General features: G+C 42.6%; 1 protein-coding gene across 4 annotated transcripts in view; it reads left to right on the top strand.

Annotated features, from left to right (window-relative positions):
* Window positions 1–18,979, top strand: part of LOC117351708 (osmotic avoidance abnormal protein 3-like) — a 93,456-nt gene that overhangs the window by 46,902 nt on the left and 27,575 nt on the right. For all 4 annotated transcript variants that reach the window (XR_004537498.1, XM_033927430.1, XM_033927431.1 and 1 more), the window contains exon 8: window positions 1,812–1,907. Coding sequence is in view for 3 of the 4 variants with exons in the window: in XM_033927430.1 (XP_033783321.1) it covers window positions 1,812–1,907 (96 nt within the window). In the remaining variant the exon portion in view is untranslated. The remainder of the gene's footprint in view (window positions 1–1,811; window positions 1,908–18,979) is intronic.

The following is an 18,979-nucleotide window of genomic DNA, read 5'->3' as shown; positions in this document are numbered from 1 at the left end:
TCCCTGTATAGCAGTGTCTCTCAAACTATTTTTTAGCTCCAGCACACTAAACAGAGTAAATGTTATACAATGGCACATTACAAGTGAAATTATAAAATTGCAAAACTAACATAAAATTAAATTTGAGAGTTATTTATTTAAAGTTCTTTAAGCTATGTATGGGTAATTGTAACAATGGTGAAACTAAAGTAGATAGAATAGAATTGGTAATCAATGCGATGGATGTGCAAATTAACTCAAAATGTGGCTCGATAGTTGACAAGCAAACACGCATTTCATCATCCACCATCTGCAGTCGTTCTCTTTTTTTAAATTTAATTTCTGTCACAGCTGAAAATCCAAGGGCTCCTTTTGAGCTAAAATGCAGCGCACACTAGCCGCTACCGCCTCCTTTTAAGCAGGCGGTAGTTTTTCGGCTAGCGTGCGCTAAAAACGCTAGCGCGCCATCGTTAAAGGTGCCCCAAATTCGCAAAGATAAGAAGATCCAAACAGTAACAAAGCCTTGATCGCTGTGTTGCTCAAGTTAGGATAACTACTGCATAAAAAATAAAACTAAAATTACTCGCCGTTAGTTTTCAAGGACCATCACATCAAAGAATGATGCTTGTCTGGGCGGTTGTATCCTTACGCACACAGACACTCATAAAATTGACAGACTCTTGCATACGCGACGTACATGTCATCTCTTCTAGTGTATACTTATGAAGGGAATTTTTAAAAATAAAGTACAATTCTGGAATCTGTCGTGGCACACCTGGAGTCTTTTCAGGGCACACCACACAGTTTGAGAGACACTGCTGTATAGTTAAAAAGTAGAGAATGACACGGTGACAAAATTCATCACCGTTCCCGTCCCTGCGGATAACCGCGGGAAACCATCTTCATGTCATTCTTTAAGGAGAGAGGGAAGAATCAGAGTATGAATGGCCACAACCACTGACCCGCAAGCTTTGCTTTGAAGAATGCTGGTGTAGAAGGACTGAGGTTGAAACAGACACTACAGAATGACAGTCTCTGGTATCCAGAGCAGATATTGTGATGTCATAATGCCTCATTCCACCAGTGCCTAAGAGCCAATCACATCAGTGATGTCACAATGGCTTCATTATCCTTGGCTCACATAAGAATCAGAGTATGAATGGCCACAACCACTGACCCGCAAGCTTTGCTTTGAAGAATGCTGAGATTGAGCAGCAACATTCCAGAGCAGATATTGTGATGTCATAATGCCTCATTCCACCAGTGCCTAAGAGCCAATCACATCAGTGATGTCACAATGGCTTCATTATCCTTGGCTCCCATAAGAATCAGAGTATGAATGGCCACAACCACTGACCCGCAAGCTTTGCTTTGAAGAATGCTGGTGTAGAAGGACCGAGGTTGAAACAGACACTACAGAATGACAGTCTCTGGTATCCAGAGCAGATATTGTGATGTCATAATGCCTCATTCCACCAGTGCCTAAGAGCCAATCACATCAGTGATGTCACAATGGCTTCATTATCCTTGGCTCCCATAAGAATCAGAGTATGAATGGCCACAGCCACTGACCCGCAAGCTTTGCTTTGAAGAAGGACTGAAGTTGAAATGGACACTAGAAAATGACATGGGATTATTTCCCACAGTTATCCGCGGGGACGGGAACGGTGATGAATTTTGTCACCGTGTTATTCTCTATTACAAAGGCTCTTCTACTGTATCCCAGTTTAGCATTCAGTTTTGTGGAGCTGTTCAGATCAGTTTTTCTAAATATTGGTTTTTGGGGTTGTTGTTTTTTTTTTCTTTAATGCTTCTTTTCTTCTACTTCTAAGGGTTGTGGAAGGCTTGAGTGAAATAATTGTGTCCAGTGCTGAAGCTGCATACAGTATATATCTGCAAGGAGCAAAGATTGTGGAGGAGAAGAACAGGTGCGTTTACTTAGTTATTTAATTTGATTTATATTCCGTCCTCCCCAAGGAGCTCAGAACGGGTTACATGGTAACATACAGAACAGCAATTAACAATGGGGAACAGAAGACTAATAATCACAAGAAAGATAATATAGGATTGACATGGGGTGATGTCGTCCTGTAATTAAAAAGCTGGCCTATCTCAATCTCACTTCCTTCCAAGAAACATAAGTATGATGTCATAAAGTTTTATCTACCAATCAGCTAATGCACAGAGTGCCAACCAATCAGATAGCCACACTACTGATGGGACAGGAAGGCTTGTATAATAAAACGGTATATCGAAAATAAAGAAACTTGGAAACTTGTCAGTGATACTTGTAGCAGTAAGCACTATGCAAAAATAAGAGCTTTGATGATTTCTGTGGCAGGAGTGCTTCACTGGAATAGTTTGACGGGGCCGCTTAGAGTACTTTCTGATATTGGTACAAAAATGCTTTTTTACATTGTGGAAATTAACAACCAAAAAAAAATATTTTGATCCTTTATCGTTCAGACTATTGGTGGGGGCATTAGTTTTATCTATTTTAGACTATTGTAACATCATCTATTTAAGAGCACCCAAAAAAATTCTAATGAAATTAAGGATAACTCAGAATACAGCTGTTCGATTGATTTGTGATTTAAAAAAGAACGACCATATTGTCCATATTATCATTTGTTTCATTGGTTGCCTTTGGAGGCACGAGTATTATTCAAATTTTCCTGTATCTACTTTCAGCTGTTATCAGGACTATCTCCAGCTTACCTCTTTGCTCATCTAGTGTTGCATAGACCATCAAGAGAAACTAGAAACTTCTACTTATTTGCTTATCCAAAAATTAATGGATGTAGATATAAGACCTTCTTAGATAGGACCCTAGCATTTCAAGCTGGTAGGCAACAATCTTGGTTAGGTAAATGTATTCAGCAAGCAATGTTATCCTATTGCTGTTTTCGGAAATTCATTAAGACCACTTTTTCGATAAGTTTATTACTTAGTGAGTTTTATTATTGAAATTCTATTTTACAAATATTTGTATTTTTTACAGTATTATTGTATTTTGCTGATTGTCCAGCTCTTTTTAGTGTAAACCGCCTAGAACTTTTGGTTATGGCGGTAGAAAAGAATAAAGTTATTATTATTATTAAGAAATTTAAGGGCCTGTTTTACAAAGCCACGCTAGTGGCTGCCGCGCGGCAACAGCCCTGAAGCCCTTTAAATCTCTATAGGCTTCAGGGCCGTTACCGCACTGCAGCCGCTAGCGCAGCTTTGTAAAACAGGCCCTAAGAGCATGTTAAAAACGACTTTATTTACAGAAGCTTTTTTAATGAGATCTTTTGTATTATATTTCTATTTGAAGATTATTTAGGTGCATGCTATTTATTTTTTGTACTGTGACTTAGGGGTCCTTTTATCAAGGCGCGGTAGGGGTTTAACACGTGGAATACCGCGCGTTAAACCGCCTGCCGCGCTAGTCGCTAACGTCTCCATTGACGAGGCATTAGTTTTTTGGCTTGCCGCGGGGGTTAGCGTGTGATTAAATGTCCGATGCGCTAACCCCGCTAACGCACCTTGATAAAAGGAGCCCTTAGACTGTGGATGTGCTATGTGAACCGCTTAGGTTTAAGCGGTGCACATGTTTTTAAATAAATAAATACTATTTACTCTAAGCTCGTTTTACTTCTCTTAAAGTTGCTATAAAGAATTTCCTTCTTTCCGTCTGTAAAGGCACATACACATATGGCACATACACACATGCACCTACGGTAGAAATTGAGACTGTGAAAACTAGTCAAATTGAGGGGATATTAAGGCAGGGAGGGCTCACTATAAGGCAGGCTATAAAGTCATTTTGATGCGTAAAGGGAAGGAGCTGCTGAACGGAGAGATTGAGGCTGGAGGGGGCAGTTTGCATGAGCTGCAAGGGCTGATATTAGCGTGGAATCATGTTTTTCCATCTCTGAAAAGCCAGATCTTTATTCAGAAGGTATGTTTTATTTTGTTTTATTATTTCTTTATTCAGTTTTCTATACCATTCTCCCAGGGGAGCTCAAGCATTTTTCCCTGTCTGTCCCGGTGGGCTCACAACCTATCTAATGTACCTGTGGCAATGGGGGGATTAAGTGACTTGCCCAGGGTCACAAGGAGCAACGTGGGTTTGAATCCACAACCTCAAGGTGCTGAGACTGTAGCTTTAACCACTGAACCTCTCTAGAAATCAAAATGTAGTAAAAGTGAGCCAAGTAAAGGACAGCCAAGCCATTGTGACATCACTGAGGAGGTTTGGAATGAGGCATTATGACATCACAATACCAGCTCTGCTCTGGTTATCAAGGCTGAAACTTTTCACACTATTTATTCATGCAATTTTCTATAACAGAATGGTTTACATGAATTTATTCAGAGACTCAAGCATTTTCCCTGTCTGTCCCGGTGGGCTCACAATGTCTCTAATGTATCTGGGGCAATGGGGAAATTAATAATAATAATAATAATAACTTTATTTTTCTATACCGCCATAGTCAGGCGACTTCTAGGCGGTTTACACTGTAAGAAGGCTGGACATTCAGCGAATAACAAGGTCACAATACAATACAATAAGTCAACATACAATACAAGACAAAACAATACAACACAGTACAATATAATACAATGAGTCTAAATATAATACAATACAATAAGGCTAAAGACAACACCATACATAAGTCTAAATACAGTATCGTACAATGAGTCTAAATATAATACAATAGTGAAGAGGGGAAAGTTACAGATTGGGGTTCAATGGGTAATGAGTAACTGAGTATTTCTTTAGAATTAAGGGACTTGCCCAGAGTCACAAGGAGCAGCATGGGTTTGAACCCACAACCTCAGGGGTAATTTTGGGCAATTTTATTTGTAAATTAAGCATTCATTAAAATAACCAATGGCATGCGTTTTATACTCTTTTCATAAGAAGATAAGTTTTGCCGCTGCTGGGTCAGACCAGTGGTCCATCATGCCCAGCAGTCCGCTCACATGGCGGCCCTCTGGACAAAGACCAGCGCCATGAGACTAGCCCTACCAGCGCATGTTCTTGTTCAGCAGGAACTTGTCAAGCTTAGTCTTGAATCCCTGGAGGATGTTTTCCCCTGTAACAGACTCCGGAAGAGCGTTCCAGCTCTCCACCACTCTATGGGTGAAGAATCTATCCCCTTTCAACTTTAGAGAGTGCCCTCTCTACCTTGGGAGAGTGAACAACCTGTCCTTTTCCACCAAGTCTATTCAGTTCTAAAACATGTGACATTAGATCCTGAGGAACTAGAAGAAGTTTTTAAATGTCTGCTTCATCAGTAGCCTATAGAGTGTTCTGAGAATTTTCTATGTTAGTTACTACATTTAAAATCCCGCGCAGGAAAACTTGGAACATCCCTCCCCTTTAGAACCACGGAACTCTGGAACAGCCTCTCATCCCCGCTCAGAAATTCTAGCTCCTTCCAATCCTTCCGTAAACGCTTGAAAACTTGGCTCTTCTCAAAAATCTAATCTCCTCCCGTTCTCTGGTTCCCTGCCCCTCTCTATCTTCTCAGTCCCTCTCCTATATCCCTTCTTTGTAATTTCCTTTCCTCCTAACCTCTGTAAACCGCGCCAAGCTCTGCGCATGCGGAGATGGTGCGGTATACAAACCTAAGGTTTAGTTTAGTTTAGTTTAGTTTAAAAAAAACCCCACTTCTATTTGCCATTTTTATTAGTCCCCGATGCCAAAAAAAGGCTCTAAATGACATACAATTCTTAATTACAGCTGGTACATTTGCCAGGAACTTCACGGGTGTGCTGAAAAGTTCTCAGCCCAGCCAAGAAAAGAATGATGTAAATATGGTTCAATCAATGATCTGAAACAATGTGAAAACGTAGAATTTTGTTTCTGCAAATTGACACTTAGCAAAATAAGATAACCCTCTTTTCAGCTCCAGTGGCAAAATAACGCTCAGAATTGAGGAAGTTGGTTGGTTGGGCTGAGAACTTTGCAGCAGCTCCTCATACAAGATATAAAACAATTCCAAAAACTAAACTAGACAAAGAACTTACCCCCTCCCCCCCCTTTTACTAAACCGTGATAGCGGTTGTTAGCGCAGGGAGCCGCGCTGAATGCTCCGCGTTGCTCCTGACGCTCATAGGAGCTCTTTGGGCTAGATTCACCAAGCAAACCGATTGTGTGCCGATCGGTTTGCGACCCCTTTGCGACCAAGGTTCAAGGTTTATTAATATTTGATTTATCGCTGAATCTGTTTACAAAGCGATGTACATAAGTAAAAGAATAAAATATAAAGATACAAATTAAAACTCAATAACGACAATTTTAAGACAAGACAAACTTGAATTGGGAGGAAAAAAGGGGGAAAGATTACATCTGTTATATATAGAAAAACAAATACGGGGAAAAAACATAAGGGAACAGGGATAAGTAAAAGATTAAAAAACTAAAAAATTTTTAATAATGAGTATTAAAAACATCTTTAAAAAGGTGAGTTTCCCTCCTGCACTATTCACTAACCTCTCTGCCGACCATCCTCCGATCCGCGCATGCAAATGAGGGCATGCAAAGTAGGCAGGGACGCGATCCACTAACCAAAACCCTGCAACACCGACTGGGCTGGCCGATCACAAACAAGCGACTGCTGAGGACCAGTCGCTCAAGCCCTTTCCAACTGCCCTGCCTTCTGCCGCCCTGCTCTCTGCCCTGTCAGCCCCGATCTCCTGCTGCCCCGAATGCCTTTCTGCCCCGACTCTCCCACCCTTCCCCGCAGTGCAAGCCCATGGTTTTAACCCATGGGCTTAAGTGGGTTAAAACCACGGGCTCCAAAGTTAAAAAAAAGAAGAAAAAAAAAATCTCTGCCGGGCCTGGAGGTCCAGCGCATGTGCAGACCATCTACAGATGGTCTGCGCATACGCTGGAATCGCTATAGAGCAATGCAGGCAGGCAGATGGGGGCATTCCTCCTATCGCCCTGAAAAGCCGCCTGTTTACGGCCTTTCAATACCACTGGCTTCATGGAAACTCAATATGCTGTTATAATTAATATATATTTATTTTATTAACAATCAATAACAGGTTAGAAGAAGAAATCTTTACAGCATATGGAGCTGACAGACAGTATGCCTCAAGCGCTTGAGTATACCTGGATGACTGTCCTGTTTTCACAATCACAAAGGCTGTCTCTTATACAATTCTTGACAGCTTGAGGCCACGTTGGCACATATCATATTGTTCGTTTTTATTGGTCACTTACAAACGTCATTACATTTATCAGTTTATTAATTGGTTCATACTATCTGTGTCATACCATACACATGTCCTGTTTACCAGAAAATCTATCTTTTCCCGCATATGCCGTTTTAATTATCATGTCAGCAATTTCAAGCCATCGGCCAGTAAAAGCCTGTTTGTCACAAGGTATTCTTGTAAAATAATGTACTTTTATATTCTTGATCAAGACATGTTCTCATCCTTCTTAGATTCACTTCCCTGGTATTACTGCAGATGTGACACCAGTTGCCATGTAAAAGAATAAGTTCCGTTTCACTCGCTCGTTTGTAGCATAAGTTTCGCTTAGCTGCTGATTTCAGCAAGCATAGATCGTGCAAAGGCTTGACAGTTTTAGTCAGAGCATTCTCAGCCATCTTAGGCCTTTACTTGTGTTTATGGCCTAATATGTTAGGGGATTTCAGGGGAGGCTCTTCACCTGTCACCTGTACAGGACTCTCTCTCTCTCCTCCCTTCTCAACCCCCATCTACATGTTAGAGTTCGTAGAATTCATCGGACCTGCCCAGATCGGGCACGGATCAGGCCCGGTTCGTGAATCAAGCCCTATGAGCGTCGGGAGCAGCCTGGAGCATTCAGCGGGCTCCCTGCACTAATAACCGCTATCGTGGTTTAGCAAAAGGGGGGTTTATTTATCATTAGCATAATGCTGTGCAAGATAACAAAATTCAATGCATGTTGAAAACTCAGATAAAAGAAATCTGCCTGATATGCAAAGATCAACCATTCTGAAGCTTACATTTGAAACAAACAATAAAAAGAATCAAAATCCTGCTTCAAATCTACCTTTGGAAAAAAATATGAACTACCCCCACTTATTTCAAGAGCGTCACAAAAAAAGATCCAGTTGCAAAACTGCAACTCATTTTATGTAAGAATATAAGAGTTCCAATACAACAACTGGGTAAGAGTGCACAAATAACGTCCCAAAAAGTAATTGAAATCAAACAAAAACAAAAAAATGGAACAAAATATATTTTAATGCCTTTAGACCAAGATGGTGCTCAGATTCCATAGATGGAACGGAAATTCTCAAAGCAGGGGACTGGCCCCTGTAGAGTCTTTCACCAAATCTATCACTGCACCAACTTCTGAGGTAGAAAGGTGATTAAAATGTAGTCTGTTGTGATATAATTGTGTAAAGGACCAAGAAAGTTGATAGGAGACAGATTCAAAACAAATGCTAGGAAGTTCTTCTTTACCCAACGTGTGGTGGACACCTGGAATGTGCTTCCAGAGGACGTAATAGGGTAGAGTACGGTACTGGGGTTTAAGAAAGGATAGAGGGGTATAGATAGAGGATTACTGCACAGGTCCTGGACCTGTTGGGTTGCCGCGTGAGCGGACTGCTGGCACGATGGATCTCGGGTCTGACCCAGCGGAGGCATTGCTTATGTTCTTATGGGAGAGGATGAGATAGTGGATGCTGCGGATGGACCATTTGGCCTTTATCTGCCATCATGTTTCTAGGTTTCTATAACCATAAAGCTCTATGACATCACAATGCAGGTGCAAAGAGCCTTAGCCTATAGGAAGAGGAGATGCTAATGTTAAAAGCCTTAGCCAATGCGCTTCAAGAGAGCATAATAGGGCAGAGTACGGTACTGGGGTTTAAGAAAGGATTGGACAATTTCCTGTTGGAAAAGGGGATAGAGGGGTATAGATAGAGGATTACTGCACAGGTCCTGGACCTGTTGGGCCGCCGCGTGAGTGGGCTGCTGGGTGCAATGGACCTCAGGTCTGACTCAGTGGAGGCATTGCTTATGTTCTTATGTTCTTTTTTCTTTTTTGCTAATTATTTCTATATCTTAATTTTGGTTCTAACAAGAACAACCAAGTGCAAAGATAGCGACTTAGCTTAAATGTCCATACAGCGTAATCCGGCAAGGTTCTAACGCGTTTCGCCCGATGGCTTCTTCAGAGAACCTGCTTGTGCTGAATGTGACTCCGATTTCAAATCCTTCCTCATTTCAAAACTGTTCATTTCCTGTGACCTCAGACGTTGGTGCAGATAGATTTGGTGAAAGACTCTATAGGGGCCAGTCCCCCGCTTTGAGAATTTCTGTTCCATCTATGGAATCTGAGAATATAAGAGTTGTCATACTGGAACAGACTGAAGATCCATCAAGCCTGATATCCTGTTTCCAAAAGTGGCCAATTCAGGTCCTAAACAGTAAAACAGATTTTATGCTGCTTATCCTAGATTTACTATTCTATATTTTTCACTCAATGTACCCACTCTGCTTAACTTTGCCTGGTTCTCTACCTCTCTCTGGGGCTCCTTCTTCCTTCTCATCTTCTTTTTGGTTTTATCTTTAATATATGAATCATGTTATTTTTCTCTTAGGTGCTTTAAAATAGGAACATGATGGCAGATAAAGGCCAAATGGCCCTTCCACAGTAACCATTATCTCTTCCTCTCTCTAAGAGATCCCATGTGCCTAACCCATGCTTTCTTTTATTTATTTTATTTTCTATACTGTTCTCCCATGAGTTTATGCATGTACTCAAGCATTTTTCTCTGTTTGTTCTGGTGGGCTCACAATCTATCTTATGTACTTGGGACAATGTGGGGATTAAATGATTTGCTCAGAGTCACCAGGAGCAGTGTAGGTTTGAACCCACAACCCCAAGGTGTGGAGGCTGTAACTTTAACCACTGCGCCACACTCTCCCCCTTCTTGAAATCAGACACCTCTTCCGGGAGACTGTTCCATGCATCTACCACCCTTTCTGTAAAAAAAAGTATTTCCTTAGATTACTCCTGAGCCTATCACATCTTAACTCATGCGCATTTACACCACATAGGTATTGAAACATCTCTATCATATCTCCCCTTTCCTCTAAAGCAGTGGTCTCAAAGTCGCGGCCCGGGGGCCACATGCGGCCCGCCAGGTCCTATTTTGAGGCCCTCAGTATGTTTATCATAATCACAAAAGTAAAATAAAACAATTTCTTGATCGTATGTCTCTTTAGCTATAAATTACAATATTATTATTAAGACTTAGCCAAAAGGAAAGATTTATAAACTAGAAAGAGTTATACCTCATGCAAAAGTGTCATTTCTTTAATAAGACATTAACTATTTTTTCTGAGGCCCTCCAAGTACCAACAAATCCAAAATGTGGCCCTGCAAAGGATTTGAGTTTGAGACCACTGATCTAAAGTATACATATTGAGATCTTTAAGTCTGTCCCCATACACCTTATGATGAAGACCACACACCGTTTTAGTAGCCTTCCTCTAGACCGACTCCATCCCTTTTATATCTTTCTGAAGGTGCAGCCTCAAGATTTATACACAATATTGTAAATGACGTCTCACCAGAGTCTTATACAGAGGCATCAATACCTCCTTTCCCTATTGGTCATACCTCTCCCTTTGCACCCTAGCATCCTTCTAGCTTTCACCATCACCTTTTCAACCTGTTCGGCCACCGGTAGTGCCCGTTGATGAATTTTCCTTAAGTACTTCAGAACTACATCTCCATGCATGCAATGGGGCAAAACGAGGTCTGGATTAGCCTTTTTACCTAGGCAAAGAGATATGTAAATGATTTATTTAGAAAGATTTACAAAGACATAGGTCCTCGATGCACACATTTTCCCATGCACGGCAGCTCAGTCTCCAATGCTAGGAACTCATTAATATTTAAATGAGCACTCCTTGTGATGTTATGGGAGGTAACTCTGGAGCTGCTGGTAGCTGTTTGTGTGTCTGTCCTGGTGTCAGGTCAAAAGCACGCCGGGACAAAGACGCGTGCAGACAATTGAGCGCAGTGCGGAGGCGCGCGCCACAGAAAATTACTGTTTTTAGGGCTCCGACGGGGGGCGTGGGGGGGGAACCCCCTCACTTTACTTAATAGAGATCGCGCCGCGTTGTGGGGGCATTGTGGGGGGTTTGGGGGGTTGTAACCCCCCACATTTTACTGAAAACTTCACTTTTTCCCTGTTTTTAGGGAAAAAGTGAAGTTTACAGTAAAATGTGGAGGGTTACAACCCCCCAAACCCCCCATAACGCCGGCGCGATCTCTATTAAGTAAACTGGGGGGGGGGCTCCCAAACAAAACACCCCGTCGGAGCCCCTAAAAACTGTAATTTTCTTCGGCGCGCGCCTCCGTCTTGCGCTCAGTTGTTGGCGCGCGCCTTTGTCTTTCGTGGGGTTGTCTATGAACCGTCTGTCCCACACCTATGGGCAGAATGCAGTTGTTAGGCATGGGACATACACCTAAATAATACAGGCAGTCCTTGAGTTATAGATGCCCACCGTAAGTATGATATGTACTTAAGAATGCGGTTTCAACTTCATTTGATTTCACCGAGCAGTATTTCCAGTGGTATAGACTCCTACACTTCTCCTGTTGCAGATTCAGGAATGACACATGACCACATTAAGCATAGGGCTCCTTTTACTAAGGTGCGCTAGCGTTTTCAGCGCACGCAGGAAATTACCGCGCGCTACGCTTCTAGAACTAACCGCAGCTCAATGTTGGCGTTAAGGTCTAGCGCGAGGGACAATGTAGCGCGCTAAGGCCCTAACGTGGCTTAGTAAAAGGAGCCCATAGTGTGTGGTTCTGCATGCTATAGCTTAGAGAGGGAACAATGGTAGGGATAGTTGACCCTTTTATCACCTGGGAGCAGAGGTAAACAGCAAGAATCTTATACTCTACAAGTTCACAGTTAGATACAAATCTGACTTAAGAGCAGCTTTTAAAAAATAGTTTGTTCTTAACCAAGGAACTGGCTGTACTGTAGATGTGTTTGTTGAAAACACTCTAAAGCTATTGCTCAGGATCAAACCCACAGCCTGAGGCTACAGAGTCAGGAGCTGTAACCATGTCTCCTCTGCTTGAGGTTTGGTGAACAAGCAAAGAAAAGCTCTTCCAGACTCTTATTTTTATTTTTTGCTGCTCCTGCTCCTTCTTATCAGAGCTCAAGCACAAGCGACTCTGCAGCGTGGAGAGTATTTGAAGGGTTAGAGCACTTGCTTGCCAGCTAAAGGCTGTGGGTTTGATACCAGGGAGATGTGCTGCTTTGCACAATTCTTCCCCTTTTACTGGACTGCTCAGCAGAAATAATGTGCATCTATCTTGCATGCTATTTGTGCTAAGCACTGCCCAGTAAAACAACATCAACGTAGGTTTTTTAACAGGTTGCCAGAGCTTCATGCATCTGGACCTAATGGTCTTGAAAACAATCCTTTCAATCTAAAATCCCAGAACAGTGAGCGTTATTTGTTGCTGTTTTCTTGTCTGTCCCTTGGAAGAACAAAGGGCTGGAAGTCTTGAGGTAGGTAGTGATGTGTATTTGCAGCACAGTCTGAGGAATCAGCTGTGCAGTGATGTCACACCCAGATAAGAGTTTTAGCCCAGTGAGATCCTAAGCAAAGTAGCTGGGCTCTGTGGCGTGGGCCTGTAATCCCTGCATCTGGGGAGGCAGAGGCTGGTGGATTGCTTGAGCTTGGGAGATTCTGCATTGTATCAAGCTATGCTGAGCAGGTGTCCACACTAAGCTGGGTATCAACATGGGGTTTCTGGGGGAGCCTAGGAGCCCCAGGTTGTGTAATGAGGGGTGAACCGGCCCAGGCTGGAAACAGAGCAGGTCAAAGCCCCCATACTCAGCAGTAGTGGGATTGCACCTGTGAATAGATGGTGCAGTGAAGCCTGGGTAAAACAGTGAGACCCAGCCTCCTTCCTTTTAGGAAAGACATTGCTTTCACTATTATTTTTCTTCATTAAGAAAATCAAATGAAAGACTCTCCTTGAGCTTCAAAGAAGAAATCAGAGTTGAATGAGAGCCATCTAGATCAAACATTCTTGTCTTTTCAAAAAGAAATTTTGTTGGAAAATGTTAAGTACAATCACAATCAAAGGTGCTTTAGAAATTAATAGGCAGCAGCCCAGCTCTCTGGATTGGTCCTTATCCGAGTGCATAATGGGACAAAAGGTTAGTCCAAAAAGGAAAGGAGAAATGACAGAAACACTAGACATTTATTTGATATTTAGGTCTGAATCATCAGCTCCTGCATTTGGTCTTTGCTCACCACCTGCTGGTGGCTGAGAGGATTATTCAGCCTGAAGACAAGAAAAGGCACCAGGTTTCCAGCAGGGGTCTTCTCAATGCCATCTAAGAATTTAGAGAGTTCAGAGCTATAACCCTACATATACCTTGTCATGAATTCCAAAACTACAGAAACACATTGTATGAAAAACACAATTCCATTGTAGAAAATGCGATATTCATAGGAATTCTATGAGCATCCGAGCTTTTACCGCAGTAGCTGGCAATAAAAAACCCTAACGCAGCTTGATAAAAGGGGGCCAAAATGAATTTAATTAAATGGCTAATGGGGTAGGAGGATGCCTAGGCTCTAGCGGCTTTGAAGTGTCATGAATGTGCTGAAAATGGCATGATCTAGCAATTATACATGCATGATCAAATGGTTGATTGCCTCGGAGGATTCTGGAGAGCTCAAGGGAGGTTGGAGGAAACCCTAAGAAGCCTCAAAACAGCAGAAAATAATTCTACATGCCCAGTAAGGCAAAAGGAGACTGGAACTGACACATCAAGAGGATTTAAAATTGTTTACTTCTAAAGCTGTGGAAATGTTAAAAAGAAAAGTTTAGAGAAGTGCTATGAATTAGTGGTGCAGTTCTGAGGTGATGAATGAAATGCTGAAGAGCATTACACACCCTTTTTGGGTAATATGGAGTGCTGCAGATTTGGATGTTTATATAATTCAGATAAGAGCCTGCTTTTGACCTGATATATTGTGCTTAAATGCAAATAGAAACAGTATTTAGTTAATCATTTAATGAGCTTTTGATCACTAGGCTGGATTTTTGTATACATAAGCATTGCCTCTGCCGGGTCAGACCAGGGGTCCATCGTGCCCGGCAGTCCGCTCCCGTGGCGGCCCCCCATGTCCATGACCTGAAAGTTTTCCCTACCTAACCTAAAATGTCCATACCCTATTCGCTCAATGTCCTGTAAGGTAAACCTCTATCTGTACCCTGTTATCCCCTTCGCTTCCAGGAAGTCATCCAGTCCCTTTTTGAACCCCAGAATTATACTCTGTCTTATCACCTCTCCGGGAAGCGCGTTCCAGGTGTCCACCACCCTCTGAGTGAAGAAGAACTTCCTTGTATTCGTTATGAATCTGTCTCCTCTCAATTTTTCTGAATGACCTCTTGTTTTAGTTGTCCCTGCTAGTCTAAAGAATCTGCCCCTCTCCACCTTCTCTACGCCTTTCATGATTTTATAAGTCTCTATCATGTCCCCTCTCAGTCTCCGCTTCTCCAGGGTAAAGAGCCCCAGCCTGTCTAACCGTTCGGCATATGAAAGGTTCTCCTTACCCTTTATCATCCTCGTTGCTCTCCTCTGGACCCTCTCTAGTATTGCCATGTCCTTCTTGAGGTATGGTGACCAGTATTGGACGCAGTATTCCAGATGTTGTCTTCTATAGAATCATAGCGCATAAAGCTGAGTGGCAGGAGGCTTTCCCTTCCTCTCAGCTGTTTGGGTTCCCCTGCTAGTTCTGCACATGTGTGAGTTGCTCTCACAGTGATCAATTGGATGGGAGAGACGGGGGTTATGACGAACCTCCACGCGAATCATTTGCAAGCAAATTTTGGTTGGACACACATGGGGCTCCTTTTACAAAGGGGTGCTAGCGATTTTAATGCGTGCGGCCGAAAATATACCGCCTGCTCAAAAGGAGACGGTAGCAGCTAGCGTGCGCAGCAATGTAGCACGCATTATTCTGCGTGATAAAGATCGCCTCAGAAAACTGGGACTATTCACCCTTGAGAAGAGAAGACTGAGAGGGGATCTGATAGAGACTTTTAAATTGTTAAAAGGGATCGACATAATGGAGCAAGCTCACTCACCAGCCGAGGGAAAGGATGGTGAGCAAGAAACAGCATTATTCACATTGGCAAATGTAACTCAGTCTCGGACCAGAGGTCCTACCTATTAACCAAAGGCTACCAAAGGACCAGAGGCTACCTATTAACCAAAGAATAACATACAAAATAGCTCTATTAGTATTTAAAACAACAACTACCAATGAACCACAGTTCATTGATCGCCTTCTAATTCCACAAACCTCAAATCGTTTTCTCCGATCTAATACACAAAATCTATTAATGGTCCCCTCATTAAAAACAATAGGAACGAGACGCCACGACATCTTTTCAGTTAAGGCACCGCTTGTTTGGAATATCCTTCCTTTGTATATTAGAAATACTAAAGATCTTAGCTCATTTAAAAATAATTTAAAAACATTCCTCTTTAAAGCTGCATTTAACCTCTAAATTCTTATCCTTCCATGTAAATTTTAATTCCAGAATTTTTGTACCCAAATCCTAATGTTCTTAACCTCCCCCCTCCAACCCTCATTTTCTCCGCACTAGGAATCAAAATTTTGTAACTTTTTCCCTCACGTTTTCTCCACCTTATTCCAGTTTTGTAGTATCTGTCAGTATTGTCAGTCTGAAATTGCCCTGTGTTATTTATTGTAGAAATTTTATTAATATTTTTAATGTTTTACTCCAATTGTACATTTTATGTAATTTGCTTAGAAATATTAAGCGAACCATCAAATTTAAATAAAACTTGAAACTTGAAACTTGTCATGGCCTGAAGCTGAGAGGGGACACGGCCAGGACAAACGTCAGAAAGTTCTGCTTCACACAGCGAGTGGGGAACGCCTGGAACTCTCTCCCGAAAGAGCTGGTGGAGGAAACCACCATTCTAGGATTTAAGGGAAAATTGGACGCACATCTTCTTGCAGAAGACATTGAGGGATACGAGTGACCAGTGTATTCGCCAGGGTGTGCCTGGCTGAGCCTCCGCGTGTGCGGTTCGCCGGACTAGATGGACCCCAGGTCTGATCCGGTGCAGGCATTTCTTATGTTCTTATGCATGTTAAGGCTCTATCGCGGCTTTGTAAAAGGAGCCCATGGTCTTACTGATCCTATTTAGTGCACTTAGCTCTAAAGCTTTTGCGCAGGATCAAACCCACAGCTGAGGCAGGAGTAGAACCTTCTGTGCTTAAGCTTTGATAAAGAAGCAAACCCCTTAAAAGCGCTCTGTTTTGGGGTTTTTGTGGGGGTTTTTTTTGCTGCTGCTGCTTATCAGAATTCAAGCACAGCTTTGTACCGTGTGTGAGTGGTTAGTGCACTTGCGTTGATAGCCAAAGGCTGTAGGGTTTGATAATGGGCAGAGGTTCTGCTTTTCATAGTTCCTTCTCCTTTTTACTGGGCTGCTCAGCACAAATAATGTGCATCTATCTTGCATGCTATTTGTGCTGAGCACTGCCCAGTAAAACAACAACACAGGTTTTTTAACAGGTTGCCAGAGCTTCATGCATCTGGACCTAATGGTGTTGAAAACAATCCTTTCAATCTAAAATCCCAGAACAGTGAGCGTCATTTGTTGCTCTTTTCCTGTCTGTCCCTTGGAAGAACAAAGGGCTGGAAGTCTTGAGGTAGGTAGTGATGTGTATTTGCAGCACAGTCTGAGGAATCAGCTGTGCAGTGATGTCACACCCAGATAAGAGTTTTAGCCCAGTGAGATCCTAAGCAAAGTAGCTGGGCTCTGTGGCGTGGGCCTGTAATCCCTGCATCTGGGGAGGCTGAGGCTGGTGGATTGCTTGAGCTTGGGGGTTTCTGCATCGTATCAAGCTATGCTGAGCAGGTGTCCACACTAAGCTGGGTATCAACATGGGGTTTCTGGGGGAGCCCAGGAGCCCCAGGTTGTGTAATGAGGGGTGAACCGGCCCAGGCTGGAAACAGAGCAGGTCAAAGCCCCCATACTCAGCAGTAGTGGGATTGCACCTGTGAATAGATGGTGCAGTGCAGCCTGGGTAAGACAGTGAGACCCAGTCTCCTTCCTTTTAGGAAAGATATTGCTTTCACTAATATTTTTCTTCATTAAGAAAATCAAATGAAAGACTCTCCTTAAGCAGCAAAGAAGAAATCAGAGTTAAATGAGAGCCATCTAGATCAAACATTCTTGTCTTTTCAAAAAGAAATTTTGTTGGAAAATGTTAAGTACAATCACAATCGAAGGTGCTTTAGAAATTAATAGGCAGCAGCCCAGCTCTCTGGATTGGTCCTTATCCGAGTGCATAATGGGACCAAAGGTTAGTCCAAAAAGGAAAGGAGAAATGACAGAAACACTAGACATTTATTTGATATTTAGGTCTGAATCATCAGCTCCTGCATTTGGTCTTTGCTCACCACCTGCTGGTGGCTGAGAGGATTGTTCAGCCTGAAGACAAGAAAAGGCACCAGGTTTCCAGCAGGGGTCCTCTCAATGCCATCTAAGAATTTAGAGAGTTCAGAGCTGTAACCCTACATATACCTTGTCATGAATTCCAAAACTACAGAAACACATTGTATGAAAAACACAATTCCATAGTAGAAAATGCGATATTCATAGGAATTCTATGAGCATCCGAGCTTTTACCGCAGTAGCTGGCAATAAAAAACCCTAACGCAGCTTGATAAAAGGGGGCCAAAATGAATTTAATTAAATGGCTAATGGGGTAGGAGGATGCCTAGGCTCTAGCGGCTTTGAAGTGTCATGAATGTGCTGAAAATGGCATGATCTAGCAATTATACATGCATGATCAAATGGTTGATTGCCTCGGAGGATTCTGGAGAGCTCAAGGGAGGTTGGAGGAAGCCCTAAGAAGCCTCAAAACAGCAGAAAATAATTCTACATGCCCAGTAAGGCAAAAGGAGACTGGAACTGACACATCAAGAGGATTTAAAATTGTTTACTTCTAAAGCTGTGGAAATGTTAAAAAGAAAAGTTTAGAGAAGTGCTATGAATTAGTGGTGCAGTTCTGAGGTGATGAATGAAATGCTGAAGAGCATTACACACCCTTTTTGGGTAATATGGAGTGCTGCAGATTTGGATGTTTATATAATTCAGATAAGAGCCTGCTTTTGACCTGATATATTGTGCTTAAATGCAAATAGAAACAGTATTTAGTTAATCATTTAATGAGCTTTTGATCACTAGGCTGGATTTTTGTATACATAAGCATTGCCTCTGCCGGGTCAGACCAGGGGTCCATCGTGCCCGGCAGTCCGCTCCCGTGGCGGCCCCCCATGTCCATGACCTGAAAGTTTTCCCTACCTAACCTAAAATGTCCATACCCTATTCGCTCAATGTCCTGTAAGGTAAACCTCTATCTGTACCCTGTTATCCCCTTCGCTTCCAGGAAGTCATCCAGTCCCTTTTTGAACCCCAGAATTATACTCTGTCTTATCACCTCTCCGGGAAGCGCGTTCCAGGTGTCCACCACCCTCTGAGTGAAGAAGAACTTCCTTGTATTCGTTATGAATCTGTCTCCTCTCAATTTTTCTGAATGACCTCTTGTTTTAGTTGTCCCTGCTAGTCTAAAGAATCTGCCCCTCTCCACCTTCTCTACGCCTTTCATGATTTTATAAGTCTCTATCATGTCCCCTCTCAGTCTCCGCTTCTCCAGGGTAAAGAGCCCCAGCCTGTCTAACCGTTCGGCATATGAAAGGTTCTCCATACCCTTTATCATCCTCGTTGCTCTCCTCTGGACCCTCTCTAGTATTGCCATGTCCTTCTTGAGGTATGGTGACCAGTATTGGACGCAGTATTCCAGATGTTGTCTTCTATAGAATCATAGCGCATAAAGCTGAGTGGCAGGAGGCTTTCCCTTCCTCTCAGCTGTTTGGGTTCCCCTGCTAGTTCTGCACATGTGT

The sequence above is a fragment of the Geotrypetes seraphini genome, chromosome 18 (genome assembly GCF_902459505.1).
Source record: "Geotrypetes seraphini chromosome 18, aGeoSer1.1, whole genome shotgun sequence".
NCBI classification, from domain to species: Eukaryota; Metazoa; Chordata; class Amphibia; order Gymnophiona; family Dermophiidae; genus Geotrypetes; species Geotrypetes seraphini.
Note: the sequence above shows the minus strand (reverse complement) of the source record. Positions and strands in the feature narration are given on the sequence as shown.